This window comes from Gallinula chloropus (genome assembly GCF_964237585.1).
Source record: "Gallinula chloropus genome assembly, chromosome: 18".
In the NCBI taxonomy this organism is placed as follows: Eukaryota; Metazoa; Chordata; class Aves; order Gruiformes; family Rallidae; genus Gallinula; species Gallinula chloropus.
Window position 1 is genome coordinate 12,138,216 of NC_140103.1, and position 21,850 is coordinate 12,160,065.

A 21,850-nucleotide genomic window follows, 5' to 3' on the forward strand; every position below is an offset into this window, starting at 1 on the left:
CACACCCATCTCTCTGTTCGCCACCCCAGGACACAAAAGCCCTTTTGCTGACTGGGCTCTGCCTGGCTGGGACCTCTTGGCTCAGCCTCTTGCTGAGGTACCAGATAGCTGGGGCAGGCAAGAGCTTGGCTGTGAGCTGCCCTCTCTGCTCCTCAGAGACGGTGACCTCGGCCCCCGGCCTGCCCCGCATCATCCACGAGCCCATCAAGTGCACGTGCTCCATGCAGGGCACCGGCTTCTCCTGCCCCAGTGGCGTGGGGGGCCACCCCCCGCAGATGAAGGTGGTGACAGGGGACATCCTGGCAGACATCACGGGCCGCAACGTCTCCGAGTACCTGCTCTACACCTCAGACCGCTTCCGGCTGCACAGGCAAGAGGGGAGGCTGGGAGAGGGGGTGGGGGTCAGCCTGGTGTCCTGGAGCAGGGCTGGGGGGGGACAGGGAGTGTGGGGACACCCGTCAAGCGTGGCCCTGCTTCTGGAGGCACAGGGGGGATGGCTGTCACAGCTTCTCCCCGGTGCCTTGTCCCACAGGTATGGGGCACTCACCTTTGGCAACGTCCAGAAATCCATCCCAGCCTCCTTTGGGGCCAGGGCCCCGGCCACCGTGCGCAAGATCGCTGTCCGGAGAACGGCCCAGGTGGGACACGAGTGGGCAGCAGCAGCCGTGACACGGGTTGGGGGGGAGAAGGGGGCAGGCAGCACTGCCTGCATGGCAGGGACCCCTCACCCATGGCTCTGCAGGAGTGCTTTCCTCAGAGGAGTCTGGTGGGGCTCTTGCACAGCAGCAGTGACGTGCTCTTCCCACAGCCATGAGCACAGCACTCTTGCCCTGTCCCATCTTGTCCAGTCCCATCCCATGCCATCCCATTCCATCCCATCCTGTCCCTCCCAGGCTTCTGCCACAGGCCCAGCTCCTTTGCCACCTCCCACCACTTCTCTCTGTTCCTCCAGGTCTTCTACAACAACAAAGGCTACCACAGCATGCCCACCTACCTCAATGCTCTCAACAATGCCATCCTGCGAGCCAACCTGCCCAAGAGCAAAGGCAACCCTGCTGCCTATGGTGAGGCTCTGGAGGCATTTAAGAGAAGAAGCATGTCAGGAACAGCTCTCAGGCATGGTCCAACCAGGCTCTAATGTGTAGTGTCCCCCCCCTTGGACCAAGCAAGCTAGTGCCCATGTGGGATAGGGGTGACACATCCCTTGGCTGTGAGATCTGAGATAGGCAGGTCTGGGCTGGGGCAGAACCACCTGAGGTGCTTCCTCCTGGCTCCTGGATTTGCAGTGTTCCTGAGGATGCTCTGCCAGTTGGTGAGGGAGGGCCTGGCCCCAGGTGGGCAGTAGCTTCAGCAGGAGCTGAGCTGCAGCTGCAGGATGCTGTCCTGCTCAGAGACAGGACCAGGCTGGCTGGGGACAAGACTTTCTGTCCTGAGCTGGTTTTCATGCTCTCCTGTTTCTCCTTGGCTTTCTTGCAGGCATCACAGTCACCAACCACCCTATGAACAAGACAAGCGCCAGCCTGTCCCTGGATTACCTGTAGGTCCAGAGAGTGGGTTTGAGGGAGGGTGACCATCCTTGTGGGAGGGAGGAAGCTCCTCACCATGGTTTGGGGTGGAATGCCAAGGCTTCTGCTGTGCAGGCTGCATGGCCCTGACTTGGGGGTTCCCTGTGCCATGCCCAGCAGGATGGGTGGCCCTTCCCTGCGCAGCTGAGGGTGGTGCTCTCTCCCCCTTGCTCCCCATGCAGCCTGCAAGGCACAGATGTAGTGATTGCCATCTTCATCATTGTGGCCATGTCCTTCGTGCCAGCCAGCTTTGTGGTGTTCCTGGTGGCTGAAAAGGCCACCAAGGCCAAACACCTGCAGTTCGTGAGCGGCTGTGACCCTGTCATCTACTGGTTGGCCAACTACGTGTGGGACATGGTGAGCAGGGCAGGTGGCCCTACCAGAGGAGCCCCCAGGGTTGGGTGGGTGGGTGTGTGGGTGGGTGGGCGGTCAGAAACGTTTCTCTCTTCTCCAGCTGAACTACCTGGTGCCAGCCACGTGCTGCATCATCATCCTGTTTGTGTTCGACCTCCCAGCCTACACCTCTCCCACCAACTTCCCCGCCGTCCTCTCCCTCTTCCTGCTCTACGGGTACGTTGCTCAGAGGGCTGTTGGGGATGCCCTGGTGGGGTCCCTCCAATGTCCCACCTGCACTGCAGCTGCCTGGGCAGGACCTGGCCTTGGGGCTGCCTACCTGGCTGATACTCTGCAGTTCCCACAGCTGGTGGGTTGTGAGGGCCGGGCTGGGAGAGCCCAGGGAAGTTGAGGCTGGGAGATGGGGCAATCCCAAGGCTTGACAGTTGGTGCTGCCTCTCCTGCCACGCTGACATGCCCTCCTGCTGCTCTCCTTCCCAGCTGGTCCATCACCCCCATCATGTACCCTGCCTCCTTCTGGTTTGAGGTGCCCAGCTCTGCCTACGTCTTCCTCATCGTCATCAACCTCTTCATTGGCATCACGGCCACTGTCGCCACGTTCCTGCTTCAGCTCTTTGAGCACGACAAGGTATGGGATTCACAGCTCTGCCTGGGGCCACCAGGGAAGAAACAGCTGCCATGGTCATGGCCATGGTCACAGGATGGCTCTGGCTGGGAGGAACCTCAGGAGGTCTTTGCTCCTCAGTTGCTCTCCCAGCAGGGTCACCTACAGGTCCTGACCAGGCTGTGTCTCGGTGGGGATGCTGATCCTGTCAGGCGCTCGTGGTGCTCAGGGGTGTTTCTGATGGTCGTGTCCTCTCTGCCCATCCCCACAGGATCTGAAGGTGGTTAACAGCTACCTGAAGAGCTGCTTCCTTGTGTTCCCTAACTATAACCTGGGCCATGGCTTGATGGAGATGGCCTACAACGAGTACATCAATGAATACTATGCCAAGATTGGTATGGCCTCTTGTTCCCTCCTTCCCTTGCTCCTTGGGGCTTGGGGGGACCAGGGTGCTGGCACATCCCCTCCCCCTGCCCTGTGGGGCTCCCCAAGGCCCAAAGCAATGTCATCTAGACTGGGCACAGGAAGAGCTGTGGTTGAGGGGCAGCTCTGGTGTGGTGCCAGCGATGCTGGAAATGGTTCCTTAGGCCTCCAGCAGAGCAGTGCAATGGGGAGGGGAGGCTGTGAGCCCTGCCACACTTGTGCTTTTCTGCTGCTGTTGCACACTGCCTGTGGTGGGGCCATGGTGGTGGTGTGGTGGGGTTATCTTGGGCCATGACGAAGGTGTGATGGGTCTGTGGTGGGCCATGGTGGGACTATACTGTGACACAAGGGATGAGCACTGCAAGGGCTTCCCTTCTTCTTTCCCTTCTTCTTTCCCTTCTTCTTTCCCTTCTTCTTTCCCTTCTTCTTTCCCTTCTTCTTTCCCTTCTTCTTTCCCTTCTTCTTTCCCTTCTTCTTTCCCTTCTTCTTTCCCTTCTTCTTTCCCTTCTTCTTTCCCTTCTTCTTTCCCTTCTTCTTTCCCTTCTTCTTTCCCTTCTTCTTTCCCTTCTTCTTTCCCTTCTTCTTTCCCTTCTTCTTTCCCTTCTTCTTTCCCTTCTTCTTTCCCTTCTTCTTTCCCTTCTTCTTTCCCTTCTTCTTTCCCTTCTTCTTTCCCTTCTTCTTTCCCTTCTTCTTTCCCTTCTTCTTTCCCTTCTTCTTTCCCTTCTTCTTTCCCTTCTTCTTTCCCTTCTTCTTTCCCTTCTTCTTTCCCTTCTTCTTTCCCTTCTTCTTTCCCTTCTTCTTTCCCTTCCCTTCCATGTCTCCAGCAGCTTTCTGCTCTTCCCCCCCCTCAGGGCAGTTTGATAAAATGAAATCGCCCTTCGAATGGGACATCGTGACGCGGGGGCTGGTTGCCATGACGATCGAAGGCTTCATCGGCTTCTTCATCACCATCATGTGCCAGTACAACTTCTTCCGGAAGCCCCAGTGAGTGGCTGGGGAGCGTGTGGGGAGAGAGGGAGAGAGGGGCTGGCTGCAGGGAAGGGCTTTGCCAGCAGGACCCCTTCCTGGTGGGTGCAGGCTGGGGGGCTGTGGGTGCTGTGGGTGCTGTGGGAGCTGTGGGTGCTGTGGGTGCAGGCTGGGGGTGCTGTGGGGGCTGGGGGTGCTCTGGGGGCTGTGGGTGCAGGCTGTGGGGGCTGTGGGGGCTGTGGGTGCTGTGGGAGCTGTGGGTGCTGTGGGTGCAGGCTGGGGGGCTGTGGGTGCTGTGGGTGCAGGCTGGGGGGCTGTGGGTGCTGTGGGAGCTGTGGGTGCTGTGGGTGCTGGGGGTGCAGGCTGGGGGGGCTGTGGGGGCTGTGGGAGCTGTGGGTGCTGTGGGTGCTGGGGGTGCAGGCTGTGGGGGCTGTGGGGGCTGTGGGTGCTGTGGGAGCTGTGGGTGCTGTGGGAGCTGTGGGTGCTGTGGGAGCTGTGGGAGCTGTGGGCGCTGTGGGGGCTGTGGGTGCTGTGGGTGCAGGCTGGGGGGCTGTGGGTGCTGTGGGCCCCTCTGCCCGCAGCCCACCTGCCCCGTGTGGCGCCCCGCAGGCGGCTGCCCGTCTCCACCAAGCCCATCGAGGACGACATCGACGTGGCCAACGAGCGGCACCGCGTCCTGCGCGGTGACGCCGACAACGACATGCTCAAGATCGAGAACCTCACCAAGGTGCAGCGCTGGGGAAGGGGGTGCTGGGAGAAGGGGGCACCTCGGGACCATCCCACCCAGGGGATATGGGTTGGGTCATTGGGGGGGGGGGTCTGGATCCCTCCTGCTGTGCTGAGCCCCCAGCCCATCCCCATCCCCGCTCCCCCAGGTGTACAAGTCCCGCAAGATTGGGCGCATCCTGGCTGTGGACCGGCTGTGCGTGGGCGTGCGGCCTGGGGAGTGCTTTGGGTTGTTGGGCGTCAACGGCGCAGGCAAGACAACCACCTTCAAGATGCTGACGGGGGACGAGAGCACCACAGGCGGAGAGGCCTTTGTCAATGGGCACAGGTCAGGGAGCTGGGGGGGTGCTGCCTGCCTCCCTGTGCTGAGGAGGGGGTAGGGGCTGCTTTGGGGGGGGGGTCTCCTAGGATGGAGAGGCATGAGGCTGCCCATGGGGCTGTGTGGGGTGCTGTGGTGGTGTGTGCTGCTGGGCTGGCTGTCACTGGGGGGTGGTGAGTGATGCTGGTTTGGTCATTGTGGGTCACCTGGGTAGAAGATGCTCCAGTGTGAAAGAGGGAGTGAGCAATGGGGTGCTCCTGGAAAGCAGGGTCTTCTCTCCATGGCCCCTCTGTCCTCTCCCACAGCATCCTGAAGGAGCTCCTGCAGGTCCAGCAGAGCTTGGGCTACTGCCCCCAGTTCGATGCACTCTTCGATGAGCTGACAGCCCAGGAGCACTTGGAGCTCTACACCCGCCTGCGCGGCATCCCCTGGAAGGACGAGGAGCAGGTAGGGCTCTGGGCCAGCAGTTGGCAGTGCCTGTGGCCTGCTTCTGGGCCAGAGGAACAGCATCTCACCAGGCACCAGTGGGGACCCATGGCAGTGCCACTACCTTCAAGTGGAGAGTCTGGCACCTGGGAAGGAACAACCGTTCGTTTCAGTACAGGCTGGGGGTGAGCTGCTGGAGAGGAGCTCTGTGGAGAAGGACCTGGGGGTCCTGGTGGGTGACAGGGTGGCCATGAGCCAGCAGTGTGCCCTGGGGGCTGAGAGAGACAATGGGATCCTGGGGGCATCAAGAGGAGTGTGGCCAGCAGGTCACAGGAGGGGATCCTCCCCCTCTGCTCTGCCCTGGTCAGGCCCCACCTGCAGTGTTGTGTCCAGTGCTGGGCTCCCTGGGATAAAAAAGACAGGGATCTCCTGGAGAGAGTCCAGAGGAGGGACAGAGATGCTGAAGGGCCTGGAGCATCTCCCCTGTGAGGAAAGGCTGAGGGAGCTGGGGCTGTTCAGCCTGGAGAAAAGAAGACTAAGGGGGGACCTTATTCATGTTTATCAATATCTTCAGGATGGGATGCAGGGGGAATGGGCAGCCCCTTTTCAGTGTCTGTGGGGACAGGACAAGGGGCAGTGGCTGCAAGTTGGAGCATAGGAAGTTCCCCAGCAACCTGGGGAAGAACTTTTCCCCAGTGAGGGTGAGGGAGCCCTGGGACAGGCTGCCCAGGGGGTGTGGAGTCTCCATCTCTGGAGAGATTCCAGCCCCGTCTGGACGCCGCCCTGTGCAATATGAGCTGGGGAGCTGCTTTGGCAGGGGGGTTGGACCCCAGGAGCTCTCCAGGTCCCTTCCAACCCCTGGGATTCTGGGATTTATGAGCCATGCCAGGGCTGCTGTGGGGCTCCCCTGCCCTGGTGGGGCATCACTTGTAGTCCTCTTGGCAGCCCCATTGCTTGCCACCTACCAGCTCTGCCAGCCCCACGGCCTTGGCAGGGTGACAGCAGCCCCCACCCCTTGCAGGTGGTCAAGTGGGCGCTGAAGAAGCTGGAGCTGACCAAGTATGCTGACAAACCTGCAAGCACCTACAGTGGAGGCAACAAGAGGAAGCTGTCCACAGCCATCGCGCTGATAGGATACCCAGCCTTCATCTTCCTGGTGCGTTCCGGGCTCTGGCCCCCTCCTTGCAGCTTCCTACTCTTCCCCTCCATGTTCCAGAGCTGTTGCTGGGCTAGAGTGGAGAAATGACCCTGGGTGGGAGCTGCCTGCCCCTGGCTCCATCATGAGTGTCTTGGGGTGTGGGATGGTGCCCTGAGCTGGGTTCAGGACAAGAGGAGGGTGGCAGGTTACCTCCAGGTGTGCCTGAGGGTGCTGTTTGTCCCACAGGATGAGCCCACCACAGGGATGGACCCCAAAGCACGGCGCTTCCTCTGGAACCTCATCCTGGACGTCATCAAAACCGGTCGCTCCGTGGTGCTCACATCCCACAGGTCCAGGGGAGGGGGCTTCTGGGCTGTGCCCACAGTGCCTGGGCACCTGGGTGCTGCGTGGGTGCCAAGGGGGGGGTGGCGTTTCGCACGGGGAGCAGAGGGAACCCCACCTCCCTCTGTTGCCTTCTCCTATACCTGGTGTGGTGGGGCCATAGCACCCAGGTGTGGTGGCCTGGGGGGCTCAGCTCCCTGCCTGCCACAGCTGTGGCTCCTGGTACTGGTGTCCCACTGCTGATGCCTCTGTCTCCCCAGCATGGAGGAGTGTGAGGCGCTCTGCACCCGCCTGGCCATCATGGTGAACGGGCGGCTCAAGTGTCTTGGCAGCATCCAGCACCTCAAGAACCGGTAAGAGCCCAGTGTGCTCCAGCACCCCACATGCCCTCTGGGGTAGGAGGGGGCCAGGCCCATGCAGCAGGGTGACAGTATGGCACCCTTTGTGTGGGTGCTGCTTTGGAAGGTGGGCAGTGGAGGGGCTCAGATGGGTGCAGCAGCTGCTGGAGAGCATTGTCCCCTTCTGTGGGTGAGTCCTTCCCTGCAGAAGGATGGGTGGGTGGGCAGGTCCTCATGGGGCCACTTGTCCTCACACAGGTTTGGAGATGGCTATATGATCACAGTGAGGACCAAGTCCAGCCTCAATGTCAAGGAGGTGGTGAGGTTCTTCAACCGCAACTTCCCTGAAGCTATCCTCAAGGTGAGCTCCCTGCAGTGGTGGTGGAGCCCCCCTGGCAGCCCCTGCCTCTCTGGGACCCCTTGTGGGGTGATGGGGAGGGTGGCTGGGGGGTCACCTCCATGTCCCTTGCAGGAGCGGCACCACACCAAGGCCCAGTACCAGCTGAAGTCGGACCAGATCTCCCTGGCACAGGTCTTCAGCAAGATGGAGCAGGTGGTGGATGTCTTGGGCATCGAAGACTACTCTGTCAGCCAGACCACGCTGGACAACGTGAGACCAGGGGTGGTACAGGCTTGTCCCCAGGGAGAGTGGCTGTGCCAAAGCCACTGGTAGAAACAGCCTTTGGGACAGGAGTGGGGGGCAAGTAGGGAGGGCACAGTGGCAGCCACAGCCTGGTGGGATGCACCAGGGCCTGTCTCAAGCAGCATTGATGGTGGGCTGAGGGGCAGCCAGGGAGGTAGAGGTGCTCCAGGAGTTTCTCCCAGCATCCTGCCCCTTTTCCCCCAGGTGTTTGTGAATTTTGCCAAGAAACAAAGTGACAACCTGGAGCAGCAGGAGACGAGCCCCAGCTGCACCCTGCAGTCACCCCTGGAGCGGGTGCTGAGCCTGCTGCGCCCCCGGGCTGCCCCCACGGAGCTGCGGGCCCTGGTGGTGGAGGAGCAGGAGGACCTGGAGACCGATGATGAAGGTCTCATCAGCTTCGAGGAGGAGAGGGTGAGAAGGTGTCCCCTGGGTGTCCCTGGCCCCAGCCCCAGCCCTGGGGCTGCAGGGCTGGGTGATGCAGCCTTGCCCAGGGAAGGGGATGCGGTGGGGCCAGGGCTGGACCTGAGGGGGCTCTTACAGAGGGGTGACCACCCCCCTCCAAAGCCCCCCCCCAGGAGCTGTGTGTGTGTGCAGGGCAGAGCAGGCAGCCCCTGCCCAGCTCCTGAGCCCTGTCCCTGTGCTTGCAGGCTCAGCTCTCGTTCAACACGGACACACTGTGCTGAGACTCCGGGCTGCAGCCAGGGCCCCTGGCTGGGAAGCCACCGCCCCTTCCAGGCCTCTCCACTCCCTTTGTCCCGCCAAGCAGAGCTGCCCTGGCCAGGGGCCTGTGCCAGGGAGGACACGGGTCCAGCCCAGGATGGACCCCGCCAGCCACTGCCAGCCGGGTGCCCTTTGTCCCCTTCAGCAGCGCTGGGGCCGCTGGCTTGTCCAGTACGTGCCAATGGACAGAGACTGAGAGGAGAAGGACGTGGCCTGGCCCCAGGGCTGCTGACCCTGCCTGCTTTGGGGCAGGGATGAGGCCTGGGAGTGGTGCCTTCAGCTGGACACCCACGTTGCACCCACCCTGGGGACCTCTTGCCACGGGGATGCCCCTCCTGGCACCTGCAGCCCCCCAGGCCTGGCCTTGGCAAGGCCGACAGGAGGATGGTTGTTTTCACCTTTGTTCCCATCACCCTGGGCTTGGTGATGCCCTCGGCAGGGTGTGGGGCTGGAGCTGTGGGGCCCTGGGGCCAGGAGCTCTGGTGCTCACCGTGGTGTGTTTGTCACTGAGGGGGTGGCACAGAGGGCTCTGAGCCTGTCTGGGACAGGGACCTCAGCCCCACCAGTGGCTCCTGCCAGCCTCTGCTGCTGCCAGCTGAGGGGAGTCTGGTTGTGCCAGCCCTGGTGCTGGGCAGGGGCACCCTGCAGAGGGGCTGTGGAGGGGCAGAGGGGTATTTCACAGGGTATTTCACCAGCTGCCACCAGCTGTTTCTCCCCTCTGCCCCCAGCTGCCTCCCCCCCTTCCCCCCCAGCTCACCCTGTGTCCTGCCTGCCCTCAGCACCCGCTGCCCTGCCCCAGGGCCCTGCTGGGCCTGTGCTGCCTCCCTGCTGTCTTCTACCTTCCCCTGGCACTCCCTGCCCAGTGTCCAGCCCTGGAAAGGAGCCACCTGTGCTGGTTTCTCATTGTTGGGTCCCTGGTGGTACTTGGGAGGGGTTGCTGTACCCCAGGATAGGTTTTGAAGCTGGGACTTGGCACTGGCAGAGCCTGGAAGAGCTGCCCAGGGAGAGAGGAGGATGGACAGTGGCAGCAGAGCTGGCAGCATCACCAGGGGCTGGCAGTGGGCTCCCCCACAGCCAGCGGTGCCCCTCCTTTCTGCAGAGGGTCCTGCTGACTTGTCACCCATAGAGGCCATACCCAGCACCCCTGCAGCCCTCCAGTGACCTACAGCCATGCCCAGAACTGGGGTGTTCTAAGGGTCTGTGATGCTGACCCCAGCTACTCACCCCTTGGGTGCCCCAGGCTTTCCCCTGGGGGTGCCCATGTGCAGTCCCCCCTCTATCCTGGGGAGCAGCCAGGGCCAGGCTGCCTGTGTGTCCCTCCCAGCTGCCCATCCTGCCTCCCTGGCATGGCCCTGGGCTGGCTCCTGGCCCTGGGCTGGCTCCTGGCCCTGGCCACCCAGCTCCCTACAATGGGGGAAGGTGGATTGGGGCACCTCTGTCTCCCTCAAGGCCAGAGGAGCAGGGGCAAAGCCAGGGTGGCAGCTGCCCCTCTGCTGTCCCTGTGCTCCCTGGTCTTGCCAGTCTCTGTGCCCCCTGCTCTAGATTGTGATACAAGATGCAGTATTTTCAGTAGGGAGAAACCCTGGGAGGGGGGGAGGGAACCTCTATTTTCAGATTTTTTCAGACCATATCTTTTTTAATGGCATGCTGGGCCTGGGATGGGTGGCACAGGGATCAGCCAGCCTGGGGACAGCCCTTTGCCAGGGGCTGGAGGGGGGACAGTGTTGCCCATGGACCTTCAGGGCAGCACTCTTGGCACCCCAGAGTAGGTGTGATGCTGTGCTCTGGCCAGGGCTTCATCCCTGCTCTGTGCCTGCCCCCTCTGCCCTGTGGCTCTGAGCTCTGGGAGGGCACTGAGCCCCCCTTCACCCCCTGCTCTCCTGTCACAGCTGCTCCCCCTGCTGCTGTGCTGCCATCCCCATGCTCCTGGCTCTCAGTCAGTGATGCTCTCCCAGCATGGGTGCCCAGCACACAGCTTGGGTGGCTGCTGTGGCCCCCCCACCCTGGGCTCAACAGCACTGGGAGCACCCTGAGCAGTGGAGAGGGGGAGCAGGGAGGGGGGTGTTGGGGTGGGGAGGGGGGCAGGGGTGGCCACTGCCTTAACACTATTTGCTTTGTTGAGTTTGGCCCCAGTTTCTGCTTCACCTCCTTCTGGAAGCCCTTGGGGCACCAGGCACAGTGCCAGTGCCACGCACAGCCCCGGGCACGGGGCGCTGAGGGGTGGAGATGCTGTGGAGGAGCCTGTACATTGCTAGCAACAGAAATAAGATGAAATGTGAAAATAATGAGCGTTTTAAATAAAAAAAAAATAACAACTGGACCCAGCAGGGCTGCAGAGTTGCTGATGGGCAGGAGGGGCAGGGCTGGGTGCCCAGGCTGGGGCTCCCAGGGCACTGCAGGCACCTGCTGTGGGCAAAGGGAGGTGGGTGGGCACAAGGCAGAGTTACCCCCACCTTGCAGGTGGGCAGTGGTGGGAAGCACCTCAGGGCTGTGAAGCTCTGCAGGGCCCCAGCTGGGCACCCAGGCAGGACCGTGCAGCTGCCCAGACCGGGCTGGGGCCAGCAGTGGCCCCATGGCAGTGGCCAGGGCCCCATGGCAGGGCGTCCCCAGCTGTGCCGTGGGGCCAGGCGTGGGTGGGAGCGGGTGCACCCCGGGGAGGAATGTGAGCTGGGAGGAGCCGTGGCTGCAGCACGGGTGATCGCAGCCCAGCGCCACTCCGCCGCCAGCCACCACCCAGCATGGCTGAGAAGCCCCAAATCCAGCTCTTCGTCAAGGTGAGAGCGGGGGGGGGGGATGTCACAGGAGCCTGGGGGGTTCCCAGGCTGGGGGGCACCTCTGGCTGCCACCCTGGCATTGCCCAGGCTGGGGTGACCCAGCTGCCTTGGTGGCCCAGTGGGGCTGGGGCAGGTGCTGGGCACCTCAGGGCTCGTCTCTGGGGCACAGCACGCTGCTGCCAGCCCCACCACAGCTTTGGGGTGGGGTGGGGGCTGTAGGTTCTCAGCAGGGCTGTTGGACTGGGGTGCCCCCCTCCCAAACCAGGGCCTCCTGCCCCACAGCCCCCTCCCCACAGCTGCTGCTGCCCACTCCTGCCTGGCCCTGCCAGCCAGGGCAGTTTGTCTGGCTGCACAGGGCTGGGCCTGGGCTCACGCCTGAGGGGGGGATGGGGCCACCAGCATCATCCTCACCTTCCTCTGGCATGGTTCTGCCACACTGGACTGTCCCCTGCCACAGCCACTGCTCTGAGTCCCAGCCCCCTGGGCTCTGCAGGGCTGGGGGGGTTTGGGGGACTGGGACCCCCTGTCCCCCTGGGGCCAGGACCCTCTGCGCTGTGCAGGGAGCCCTGGGCTGGGCTGCCAAGGCCCCAGGAGGAGGCAGGAGCTGGGGCTGGCACCCTGCCCTGCCCAGCCAGTGCCACACACTGCCAGCACTGGGTGCCAGCCTGGGCTGGGCTGGGTTAGGGAGGAGGGGTGCACCCTGCTGCCCTCAGCTCACCCCCACCCCAGCCTGCCCAGCCCTGCCAAGGAAAGGAGCAGCTGAGCTCCCCTCTCTGTCCCCAGGCAAGTGAAGATGGGGAGAGTGTGGGCCACTGCCCCTTCTGCCAGCGGCTCTTCATGGTGTTGCTGCTCAAAGGGGTGCCCTTCACCCTCACCACCGTGGATGTGAAGAGGTGAGTGGACCCCCCACTCCCCAGGGGCCAGGGGCACAGGCAGGGTGGGACAGCCTTGCTCTGGCACACCGATGGGGTGGTTGGTAGACCCCCTCAACCCTTTGGGAAGGGGTGTGAGGGGTGGGTACTGTAGAACGCAGGGAGCCTGTGGTACCCCCCCCCAGATGCCCACTGCTGCCTGTGGGAGGTCAGTGGGTGTTTTCCCAGGGCAGAGTTGCCCCAGGCAGGACACACACACAGAGGCAGGAGCTGTCAGCAGGCACAGGACACACGTGTGCAGTGCCCTGCAGAGCTGTGGGCAGGGCTGGGCACCAGCTCCTGTTCCCATGTCCCACAGGGCGCTGGACGTGCTGAAGGACTTCGCCCCAGGTGCCCAACTGCCCGTCCTGCTCTACAACGGAGAGCCCAAGACCGACACCGTCACCATCGAGGACTTTCTGGAGGACAAGCTGGGCCCCCCCATGTCAGTGGCTGGTGCTGCCCTAAGAGAAGACAAGGGGCCAAAAAGGGGCAGGGGCAGGTTTGGGGAGGGGGGGGGTGTGGGGTTGCACAGGCAGCATGTGAGCTGTGCCCCGTGTCCCTGCAGGTTCCCCAGCCTGGTCCCCCAGTACAGGGACTCGAGCCTGGCCGGGAATGACATCTTCCACAAGTTCTCCACCTTCATCAAGAACCCGGTGCCCGCCCAGGATGAGGGTGAGGAGAGGGAAGGGGGGCAGGATGCAGCCTCTCAGGTGCCACCCCCCCCCCCAAAAAAAAGCCTAGTCAGGCCCCCCTGAGCCTTTCCACCCCCTACCCCAGGCCACAGCTGGGTGTGTTGAGCCGGTGCCCCTGCCCAGGCGGGTCAGCGTGGCTGTAGCAGGGCTCTGCTGGGAGGGCAGGGGCCAGTGCCAGCCCGGACAGCGCGGGGTGGGCGCAGGCAGGCGCGGGGCCGTGCGCGGACGCCGCAGTGGCGGCTGCCCTGCCCGCAGCGCTGCAGCGGAGCCTGACGCGGGGCCCCTGCCCGCAGTGCTGCAGCCCCCTGCCCGCAGCGCTGCAGTGGAGCCTGACGCGGGCCCCCTGCCCGCAGCGCTGCAGCGGAGCCTGACGCGGGCCCCCTGCCCGCAGCGCTGCAGCGGAGCCTGATGCGGGCCCCCTGCCCGCAGCGCTGCAGCGGAGCCTGACGCGGGCCCCCTGCCCGCAGCGCTGCAGCGGAGCCTGACGCGGGCCCCCTGCCCGCAGCGCTGCAGCGGAGCCTGATGCGGGCCCTGCTGAAGCTGGACGAGTACCTGAGCGCCCCGCTGGAGCACGAGCTGGCCCACAACCCCCAGCTCCGGGCCTCCCAGCGCCGCTTCCTCGACGGGGACCAGCTCACGCTGGCTGACTGCAACCTGCTGCCCAAACTCCACATCGTTCAGGTGAGGGTGGGCACCCAGCGTGGCATCCTCCTCTTCCCTCCCCCCCCCTTCCCTGGCTTCTCGGTGCTGCCAGCCCCATGTGCTCATCAGCCCTCTCCCTGAGTCCCCACAGCGACCCCCCTGCTCCTTCACTAACCCCTCTATCACACCCGTGGCTCCCTGGCACCGCTGCCCCCTGCCCAGCACTGTGCCCTCCCACCCAAATCCCCTCTGCACCCCCTGCCAGGTGCCACCCCTGCAGCACCAGGGCTGTCCCCTGAGCCCCTGCCAGCCTTCACGGCTGGCTCCTGCCCGTGATCATAGACTGGGCTGGGTTGGAAGGGACCCCCAGGGTCACAGAGCTCCAACCCCCCTGCCACAGGCAGGGACACCAACCTCCAGGCCTGGAGCTACACAAGGCTGCCCAGGGCCACATCCAACCTGGCCTTGAACACCCCCAGGGACGGGGAATCTACTACTTCTCTGGGCAGCCTGTTCCAGCCCCTCACCACTCTCTCTGTAAAAATCTTCCCCCTAATATCCAATCTAAACCTTCCCTCCTTTAGCTTTAGTCCATCCCCCCTTGTCCTGCCATTATCTACTCTTTTTAAAAGCTGATTCCCCTCCTGTTCCTCTGCTCCCATCAGGGACTGGGAGGCTGCAATGAGGTCCCCCCACAGCCTTCTCTTCTCCAGGCTGAACCAGCCCAGCTCCCTCAGCCTCTCTTTGTAGGGCAGCTGCTCCAGCCCTCTAATCATCCTCCTCTGACCCCTCACCCCAGCCTGGCTGCAGGGCCTGCCCTGGCCCACCCACAGGCCCGGGGAGGCTGTGCCAGGGCTCAGCCTGTCTCCCCTCGCAGGTGGTGTGCCAGCATTACCGCCACTTTGGGATCCCCAAGGACCTGCGGGGCGTGTGGCGCTACCTCAGCGGCGCCCGCGAGACCAGGGAGTTCCGATACACCTGCCCCAACAGCGAGGACATCATACAAGCCTATCGCTCCGTGGTGCGCCCACCCCAGTGAGCCGGGGGCCCAGCTGGGTGCAGAGCTGGTGCTGGGCAGCAGGCCAGTGCCCACCCCCACCCTTCCCCACCCCCCCAGTCCTGCCACGACCACCACTCCTGCCCACGAGGAAGGCAAAGAGCATGAGCTGTGCCCCTGGCACCCAAATTCCCCCAGCCAGCACCCCAGCCTGCCTGAGGTGCCCCAGCAATCCACGCCGCGCTGAGCCCACAACCACCTTCTTGTGCCACCCTCCCTGCCTGGCCAGGACCCCTCAACCTGCCCAAAATGAGAGCAACGGGCCCTGTCTGCACCAAACTGCCCAATGCTGAGGGCAAGGGAAGGAGCTGGGAGGAAAAGCTGCCCAGAGCAGAGGGCTGCAGGGCACAGGGAGGGTGGGCAGTGCCCTGCAGCCCCCTGGCAGACACATGGTGCCACCTGCCAGGTGAATGAGCTGAGGCAGGGCTGTGCCTGGCAGCACCACCCTGGGATGCCTGAGGAGCTGCAGTGCTGAGGGGAACCAGTGCAGCCACAGCAGAGCCCCAGGAATGGAGCTGGGGGTGTGTGGGAGGGGGTTTGCTACAGGTGGTGGACACAGCCTGGCCCCCACTGCCCTGAGTGAGGGGAGCCAAGGGCGCTGTCCCCCCAGAACCCACCTTTAGGAAGCTCTCAGGGATTTGGGAGAGGGATGGGGTGAGGTGGGGCAAGTCCAAGTGATGTATCAGAGCTCCCAGGAATCAATAAACGCTTTGCAACTGAGACAAGCCTGAGTCTGGAGTGAGCAGCCCCAGCAGCAATCCTCTGCTACAGGGCTTGGAAACGGCCTCCTAGTCCTCTCTTCAGTGCCTAGCAAGGGCTGGGCCCATTCCCCCAGCTCTCCAGGCAACTGGGGAGGCTCCAACCACTCACCCACCAGTCCACTGGCACAAAGCTGGCAGGCAAGTGAACTCCTCTGAGCCCCTGACCCTCCAGGTTCAGCTCAAATTGGCCACAGGGTTCCTGAACAGAAGAAAAGCAGGATGGAGTGACAAACCTGTGCTGTCCCCATCCCCAGAGACCAGCTGGCTTAAACCCACTTTACTGGCAGTAAGTGAGGCACAGGCAATCTTTCTGTTACACAGCAATATCAAAGTTGTTTAAAAACTCCACCAATTGATGAGGAGCAAGGGAGAGGGGCAGGCCCTGCCTGCAGGGAAGAGCTGAGAGGAACAAAGGCACCCCTTCTGTGCCCCCTGCCCGCTCTGGCCTGGGCACAGGCCTTGCCACTGCCCCACCTGAGGGGCTCCAGCCCTCTGGGTCCTGCTTGCCCCAGCTGCCTCCCTGGGGGAGAGGGGCTCAGAAGGCCCAGGGTGGAGTGAGACCTCTGCCACCAGCCATGCACAGGGTTGATGATGAAGCTCTGCAGCAGGGGACGGGACAGCACTAGTCAGGAGTCCTCAAAGTCCACTCCAGATGGTGCCTTCTTGCTAGGATGGAGGGAGCATCACAGCCCATAAGCCCCACACCCTGTTCCCTTCCAGCTACAGAGCATGCTGGATCTCCACACAGCCCAGCCCCAGCACTGGGCCTGGGAGCAGCACTCACCTTTTGAAGCCAGGATTGATGAGGGACTCTCCTGGGATCTTCCTCCTGGCAGGCAAAGTTGAACCAGCACCCCTGTTCTTCCTGGAGCTGGGGTCTGTCTCGGTCAGGGACAGGCAGGATGAGGATTGCAAAAGGTCAGCTAGTTGTTCTGACAGCCCTGCAAGTCCCTTTGTACCCAGGGTGAGCCTCCAGCAGGTCAGCCAGGCTGGCCCAGTATCACTGGTGGGTGAGGAAAGGTCAAGCTGGGTCTCCTTTCCCAAAGGAACAGGGAGCCATGGACCTGCCACAGCACCCAGTCTGGAAGGGAAGCAAAGCCTGACCTCCTCCTGGAGACTTAGTGAGCAACCTGCCCGTGGTGCCTGGCATCTGAGCTGAGCACAGTGTGTCCCTAAGAGGCACCCTGAGCCCTCTGTGCCAGGGAGCACAGCGGGACAGCTGACAGCAGCCACAGCCAAGGGGACTCAGAGTGTCCTGAAGAGCACACAGACACAGGACTGGCAGCCTCCTGGGAAAGAGAAAGCAAACAAACAGCAGAACCAGGGGAAATATCCCCCTGGCAACTGCCTACCTGGCAGGAAGTGCTGCTGGCTCCGGGCAGTGTTCTCCTCAGGGCTGCAGGGAGATGCCAGCGTCTCCATCGCTGCTGACACAGGAACCAGAGCTTGTGACAATGCACCTCAAGTGTCCCCAGCAAGCTCCTCCACATCCCAAAGTTATCCTCCCAGCACCCCTGCCCAGGCTGCCAACACCCCCAAGATCTTCCTGGGCCTTGAAAACAGAGACCTTAAAAGACAACTGCCCCCCCCCCCCTTCTCCCCAAAGATGTGGCCATGGGGGTGTGCGGTGCTGCCTGGAGACACAACGCCCCATCCCTCAGTCCCACACAGCCCCTCTTCTGCCCGAGGTGGGCAGATGCAGAGCAGAAGGAAGGTGGCAGCGATCACCCAGCTGCCCAGCTCTCCTGGGCAACGCAGGCGAGAGGCACAGCCTGCTCCTGGCCGGGCTGGGGCACCTCTGGGTGCGGGTGTGATGCTGCCAAGGTGTCAGGGAGCTGCCCACCCCCTTCCCAGCCTCCCCCCCCTCCCCACACACACCTTCCACGTGTCTCTCCAGGCTCTCCATGCGCTCCGCCATGCCGAACAGCAGCGCCTGGAGCCGGCTCCTCGCCTCAGCCACCGGCAGCTTCACGAGCTCCAGGGCCCCGCACCGGGCGTCCTCCGGCAGCCGCAGGGAGCCCTTCCCCTCGCCCAGGCTCAGCCAGGCGGCCCCCCGGCCCAAGGCCTCCCTGCGCGGGGGGGGAGGCTGAGCTGAGGACGGGGGGGGGGTCCCCAGGCAAGCGGGGCCGCGTCCCGGGCGGCTGCGGCACCCACCTCAGCCTGGCGCTGTGCTCCTCCGGCCGGCAGCGCTGCGGGGAGAGAGGGGGCACATCCCGAAACGGCCGGCCCGGGCCCCGCGGCAGCCCCGGGCCCTTCCCGCCGCCCCGCTACGTACGCAGCCGAGCGGCGAGCGAGCGGCCACCAGCTCCCCGGCCCAGACCTCCAGCGCGTCGGTCACACTGCGGGAAGCGGCGGCAAAAGGCTGCTCGGGGCTGTCCGGGGCTGCCCGGCCCCAGCCCGGCCCCCGCCCGGCCCCGCTGCCGGCTCCCTGCACTCACTAGACGGTGCCGCCGGGGCAGCAGTGGCAGAGGAACCGGCGCGGCCCAGCCCGCAGCTGGTAGACTCGGCCCGCCGGGGCCGCCATCGCGGCAGCGCCGGAAGGGGCGGGCGGCTCTGCGGGGGCTGCCGGCTCCGCCATGGTCACGCTGGGCTTGCGGCGGGTGGAGGATGGCGTGGCCGCCAAGCACCCGGTGCGCGGGGCCCGGGGGGCCGGGCTGAGCGGGGGCCGGGGGGCCGGGCTGAGCGGGGGCCGGGGGCCGGGCTGAGCGGGGCCCGGGGGGCGGGGGCCCGGGGGGCCGGGCTGAGCGGAGCCCGGGGGGCGGGGGGCCGGGCTGAGCGGGGCCCGGGGGGCCGGGCTGAGCGAGGGCTGGGCTGAGCGGGGGCCGGGGCCCGGGGCCCGGGCTGAGCGGGGCTCGGGGCCCGGGCTGAGCGGGGGCCGGGGAGCCGGGCTGAGCGGGGCCCGGGCTGAGCGGGGCCCAGGGGGCCGAGGGGCCGGGCTGAGCGGGGCCGGGGGCCGGGCTGAGCGGAGCCCGGGGCGCGGGGGGCCGGGCTAAGCGGGGCCCGGGGGCCGGGCTGAGCGGGGGGCTGGGGGGCGGGAGGCCGGGCTGAGCGGGGCGCGGGGGGCCAGGCTGAGCGGGGCCCGGGGGGCCGGGCTGAGCGGGGCCCGGGGGCCGGGCTGAGCAGGGGGACCGGGGGCCGGGCTGAGCAGGGGGACCGGGGGCCGGGCTGAGCGGGGCCCGGGCTGAGCGGGGCCCGGGGGGCCAGGCTGAGCGGGGCCCGGGGGGCCGGGCTGAGCAGGGGGACCGGGGGCCGGGCTGAGCAGGGGGACCGGGGGCCGGGGGCCGGGCTGAGCGGGGGGGCCGGGGGGCCGGGCTGAGCGGGGCTCGGGTGACTGGGGGCCGGGCTGAGCGGAGCCCGGGGGGCGGGGGCCGGGCTGAGCGTGGGCCGGGGCCCGGGGGGCCGGGGGCCGGGCTGAGCCGGGGTGCCGGCGCCCCGCGCTGAGTGTCTCCCCGCAGGCGCTGCAGCAGTACGCGGCCTGCCAGTCCCACGCCTTCCTGAAGGGGATGGGCGCCTTCCTGGCAGGTGCGGCCTGGCCCGGCCCGGCTGCGGGCGGGGCGTGTGGGGGGGGGTGGGCGGGCGAGGGGCCCGGTAGCGACTCCCGGGTCTCCACAGGCAGCGGAGCCGCCTTCGCCGTGCAGAAGCTGGTGAACAAGAAGCTGCCGTACCGGCTGCAGTGGAGCCTGCTGCTGGCCGCGGGTGAGGGTCCCGCCCGGGCAGGGCCGCGTTGCAGGCCGAAGGGCGCTTCCTCCTTGTCCTGGGGGGGTGGTTTCCAGCCCCGGGGCTGCTCACAGGCAGCTGCAGCAGCTCTGAAGCTGGCAGGTGCTTTCCCCTTAGCCAGATGCTCCCCTTGCTGCCGGGGCGCTGGGGAGCATCGTGGTCTCTCCAGCTGCAGGGTCCCTCACCAGCTACGTGGTAACCAGAGCTGAGACCCAGAAATGCTCTGACTTCTGGATCTACCTGGAGACAGGCAAGTCCCCACAGGAGCTGGCCACGGCTGGCAGGGCGGCTCAGCCTGCAGGTATGTTGACATCTCTCCCTGTTGCTTTCCCTGGGCTTGTCACGCCTGCTTCTTCCCTGCTGCATCAGTGTTCTGTTCCTGCCTCCTCCTCATCAAGCTGGTAACTGTGTCGTTGCCAAAATCCCCATGTAAACCCCACTAGCCTGTAATTGAGGGCTGGGAGCAGGTGGCTGGGGTGGCAGCAGTGCCAGGGCAGCTGGAGCTCCCTGCCTGGGGTAGTGGGTCCTGTGTCTCCATGCTCTGGGCCCCCCACCTGTGCTGCAGGTACCTGAGCAGGGCTGGGGGCATGGGGTGGGAGTGCTCACTTCTACCTGATTCCTGAGAGCCAGCAGGAAGGGTTTGCTGGAAGAGAAAGAAGAGGGCAGGGGATGGAGGGAGGCAGTAAATCCCACCACACCTCAGCTGCTCTGTATGGGGTGAGAGCTGGAGGGGCAGCAGAACAGCCACTGCTGGGTGGTTCCTACAGCTGCTTGCTGCTTTCTCCCAGGGGTGCACAGAGCTCCTAAAGCTGGGCCTAGCTGAAGGGGCTTTAAACCCTTCACTGGGGTTCTGTGGTTCTCTGTTGGCCCCTGGCAAACACACCAGAACAGTTGGTGGTCCAAGGAGCTTGTTCTTTTTTGTTGCAGAAAATCTGCCCAGCCCAGAGGACAGCGAGGTCACAGCACCACTGGTGAGGAGGAACAAATATGGGGATGTTGTGGAGTAGCCAGCAGAGCCAGCACACCATGCCTGTGTCCTGCTGCACCCCTTTCTGTCTGCCTGGCCTCCCTGAGCTGCCTGTGAGACTGGTGGGCTCTGTGGCACTGCCTGGGAGCCTGGATGAGTTGCTCTTGCATTGAGGCTGTGGTGGAGGCACTGTGGTGGTTGCTGCCTCCCAGGTGGCCTCTGAACATCTCACGTGGGGGACACAATAAAAGTCAAGAGCTGGAAGTTCACACTGTGGGTGAGGTGGTGCTGGGGTACAGGTGGTACCACTGCAGTGGGTGTTGGGGCAGAGAGCTCTGGTCCCTCTGAGGCTGCAGCACCCACAGCACAGGGCTGTGCAGTGACTGCCAGCACAGACTGGTCTCAGCTAAGCTGTGAGGACACAGAGCTGTTGTCCTGTGCTCTCTGGTGCCTGAGCTGTGGCTGATAATAGTGTCCCTGCCCCCCCATAGTGGCAGGGCTCTTCTTGCCTGCCTGAATAGGACGGAGCCCTGCAGCTGCACAGCCTCTGGGGTGTCTTCTCTGCACCCCCAAAGGGGGTCCCTGCCTGTCCAGGGGCTCTCTGTGTGGTGCCCACCTTGCTTTTTGGGCACCTCACCCAGACAGTCCCAGGCTGTCCCCCCAGATCTGTAACCAGCCAGTGAGGGAATGGTCCTCCTGGCTGGAATCCCACGGAGAGGGACCAGTGGGAAGGTAAAGAAGCCTCTTTGGCTTCATCTTTTCCTCATGGCAAACTGCCAGCGGTGGCTGTGGCTGCTCTGGGTGGGGGTCCAGCCCTGATTCAGCTGCAGCTGAAGTTTCTCATGGGAAAAGCCAGTCCTGGGACAGCAGCAACCGTTTAGCTTTAGAGAGCAACGATGCCTCCTTCCCTGTGAGGGCTGGGGACAGTCCCCGAGCCTGGCCACGTGAGGGAGTCCCTGTGCCGGCGAGATGCAGGGTGCGAGGAGGACACTGGGGTTGAGGGCTCAGAACAGCATCTGAGCTGGCGTGGCACTTGGCCTGTACAGAGTGATGTGGAGCAGAAACCGGAGCAGCTAAAAGCCAGGTGGCTGCAGGGGGGGTGGGGTGTGGGTTGAGCCCAGCACAACATACTGGGAGCTCAGCCAGAGTGGGGGGCAGCACTTGTGAGAGCAAGGAGGGCAGTGATGCACCACAGCTCTGCTGGAGCCTGCTCCTCACCTGGGCCATGCTGAGGAGCAGGACACTGTGGAAGCTCCTTCCAGATGGGGCTGACATGTGGGGACTGTCCCTGAGCAGCTGCCCGGGGCTGGGTGTGTGGAGTGGTGGCTCCCAGCTGCCAGTGATGGTGTGAGCAGGTCACCAGCCCCACGGGCTGCTCTCCTGCCCTGCTGGGGTACCAGACACTCTGGTGGGCTTCCCATGCACAGAGCCTGTGTCTGTGAGCACAGCTCTGAAGGCATAGAATCCCAGAATCCCAGAATCCCAGGGGTTGGAAGGGACCTGGAGAGCTCCTGGGGTCCAACCCCCCTGCCAAAGCAGCTCCCCAGCTCATATTGCACAGGGCGGCGTCCAGACGGGGCTGGAATCTCTCCAGAGATGGAGACTCCACACCCCCTGGGCAGCCTGTCCCAGGGCTCCCTCACCCTCACTGGGGAAAAGTTCTTCCCCATGTTGGTGGGGAACTTCCTATGCTCTGACTTGCAGCCATTGCCCCTTGTCCTGTCCCCACAGACACTGAAAAGGGGCTGCCCATTTCCCCCTG

The 21,850-nt window shown here is 64.4% G+C and overlaps 4 protein-coding genes across 8 annotated transcripts in view; 3 read left to right on the top strand and 1 right to left on the bottom strand.

Annotated features, from left to right (window-relative positions):
• ABCA2 (ATP binding cassette subfamily A member 2) overlaps window positions 1–10,883 on the top strand; it is a 37,217-nt gene extending 26,334 nt beyond the window's left edge. Inside the window, exons 31-49 of the mRNA XM_084272522.1 lie at window positions 157–370; window positions 533–638; window positions 953–1,064; window positions 1,477–1,537; window positions 1,748–1,922; window positions 2,020–2,135; window positions 2,400–2,547; window positions 2,795–2,918; window positions 3,798–3,930; window positions 4,522–4,639; window positions 4,788–4,966; window positions 5,263–5,404; window positions 6,405–6,539; window positions 6,768–6,871; window positions 7,124–7,216; window positions 7,460–7,562; window positions 7,674–7,811; window positions 8,049–8,255; window positions 8,492–10,883. Coding sequence (XP_084128648.1) covers window positions 157–370; window positions 533–638; window positions 953–1,064; window positions 1,477–1,537; window positions 1,748–1,922; window positions 2,020–2,135; window positions 2,400–2,547; window positions 2,795–2,918; window positions 3,798–3,930; window positions 4,522–4,639; window positions 4,788–4,966; window positions 5,263–5,404; window positions 6,405–6,539; window positions 6,768–6,871; window positions 7,124–7,216; window positions 7,460–7,562; window positions 7,674–7,811; window positions 8,049–8,255; window positions 8,492–8,527 — 2,444 coding nt within the window. The 3' untranslated portion in view covers window positions 8,528–10,883. The remainder of the gene's footprint in view (window positions 1–156; window positions 371–532; window positions 639–952; window positions 1,065–1,476; window positions 1,538–1,747; window positions 1,923–2,019; window positions 2,136–2,399; window positions 2,548–2,794; window positions 2,919–3,797; window positions 3,931–4,521; window positions 4,640–4,787; window positions 4,967–5,262; window positions 5,405–6,404; window positions 6,540–6,767; window positions 6,872–7,123; window positions 7,217–7,459; window positions 7,563–7,673; window positions 7,812–8,048; window positions 8,256–8,491) is intronic.
• A 410-nt stretch (window positions 10,884–11,293) lies between these two features.
• Window positions 11,294–14,666, top strand: CLIC3 (chloride intracellular channel 3). Its single transcript, XM_084272540.1, has 6 exons — window positions 11,294–11,338; window positions 12,122–12,231; window positions 12,569–12,694; window positions 12,818–12,924; window positions 13,450–13,625; window positions 14,464–14,666. The coding sequence occupies exons 1-6, from the start codon at window positions 11,303–11,305 to the stop codon at window positions 14,623–14,625; spliced, it is 717 nt and encodes a 238-aa protein (XP_084128666.1). The 5' UTR covers window positions 11,294–11,302; the 3' UTR covers window positions 14,626–14,666.
• A 992-nt stretch (window positions 14,667–15,658) lies between these two features.
• PAXX (PAXX non-homologous end joining factor) lies at window positions 15,659–17,940 on the bottom strand. Of its 4 annotated transcripts, none has more exons than XM_084272537.1 (7): window positions 17,843–17,940; window positions 17,680–17,743; window positions 17,559–17,593; window positions 17,283–17,473; window positions 16,757–16,828; window positions 16,189–16,282; window positions 15,659–16,066 (listed from the first exon to the last, which is right to left on the bottom strand). In XM_084272537.1, exons 1-7 carry the CDS (start codon window positions 17,926–17,928, stop codon window positions 16,027–16,029), a joined length of 582 nt encoding a protein of 193 aa, XP_084128663.1. In that variant the 5' UTR covers window positions 17,929–17,940; the 3' UTR covers window positions 15,659–16,026. The 4 variants fall into 4 exon arrangements, 3 of the variants coding, with proteins under 3 accessions (XP_084128663.1, XP_084128662.1, XP_084128664.1); XM_084272536.1 differs by having other exon boundaries at window positions 15,659–16,070; XR_014617704.1 differs by lacking the exon at window positions 15,659–16,066 and adding an exon at window positions 16,509–16,659 and having other exon boundaries at window positions 16,276–16,407.
• A 4-nt stretch (window positions 17,941–17,944) lies between these two features.
• On the top strand, window positions 17,945–20,357 carry TMEM141 (transmembrane protein 141). 2 transcript variants are annotated; one of them, XM_084272539.1, is made up of 5 exons: window positions 17,945–18,034; window positions 18,860–18,926; window positions 19,017–19,100; window positions 19,291–19,422; window positions 20,049–20,357. In XM_084272539.1, exons 1-5 carry the CDS (start codon window positions 17,981–17,983, stop codon window positions 20,126–20,128), a joined length of 417 nt encoding a protein of 138 aa, XP_084128665.1. In that variant the 5' UTR covers window positions 17,945–17,980; the 3' UTR covers window positions 20,129–20,357. The 2 variants fall into 2 exon arrangements, 1 of the variants encoding a protein (XP_084128665.1); XR_014617705.1 differs by having other exon boundaries at window positions 17,965–18,034; window positions 19,017–19,422.
• The last annotated feature ends 1,493 nt before the right edge of the window (window positions 20,358–21,850 follow it).

Excerpts from the sequence above, each read along its gene's own strand:
- PAXX (XM_084272537.1), bottom strand. The coding sequence starts at position 17,928 with ATGGCGGCCCCGGCGGGCCGAGTCTACCAGCTGCGGGCTGGGCCGCGC. Across the intron at positions 17,744-17,842 it reads TGCCCCGGCGGCACCGTCTA|TGTGACCGACGCGCTGGAGG; the intron begins GTGAGTGCAGGG and ends CGCTTCCCGCAG. Across the intron at positions 17,474-17,558 it reads GAGCACAGCGCCAGGCTGAG|GGAGGCCTTGGGCCGGGGGG; the intron begins GTGGGTGCCGCA and ends CCCCCCGCGCAG.
- TMEM141 (XM_084272539.1), top strand. The coding sequence starts at position 17,981 with ATGGTCACGCTGGGCTTGCGGCGGGTGGAGGATGGCGTGGCCGCCAAG. Across the intron at positions 18,035-18,859 it reads GCGTGGCCGCCAAGCACCCG|GCGCTGCAGCAGTACGCGGC; the intron begins GTGCGCGGGGCC and ends GTCTCCCCGCAG. Across the intron at positions 18,927-19,016 it reads GATGGGCGCCTTCCTGGCAG|GCAGCGGAGCCGCCTTCGCC; the intron begins GTGCGGCCTGGC and ends GGGTCTCCACAG.
- CLIC3 (XM_084272540.1), top strand. The coding sequence starts at position 11,303 with ATGGCTGAGAAGCCCCAAATCCAGCTCTTCGTCAAG. Across the intron at positions 12,925-13,449 it reads GGTGCCCGCCCAGGATGAGG|CGCTGCAGCGGAGCCTGATG; the intron begins GTGAGGAGAGGG and ends CCCTGCCCGCAG. Across the intron at positions 13,626-14,463 it reads CCAAACTCCACATCGTTCAG|GTGGTGTGCCAGCATTACCG; the intron begins GTGAGGGTGGGC and ends CTCCCCTCGCAG.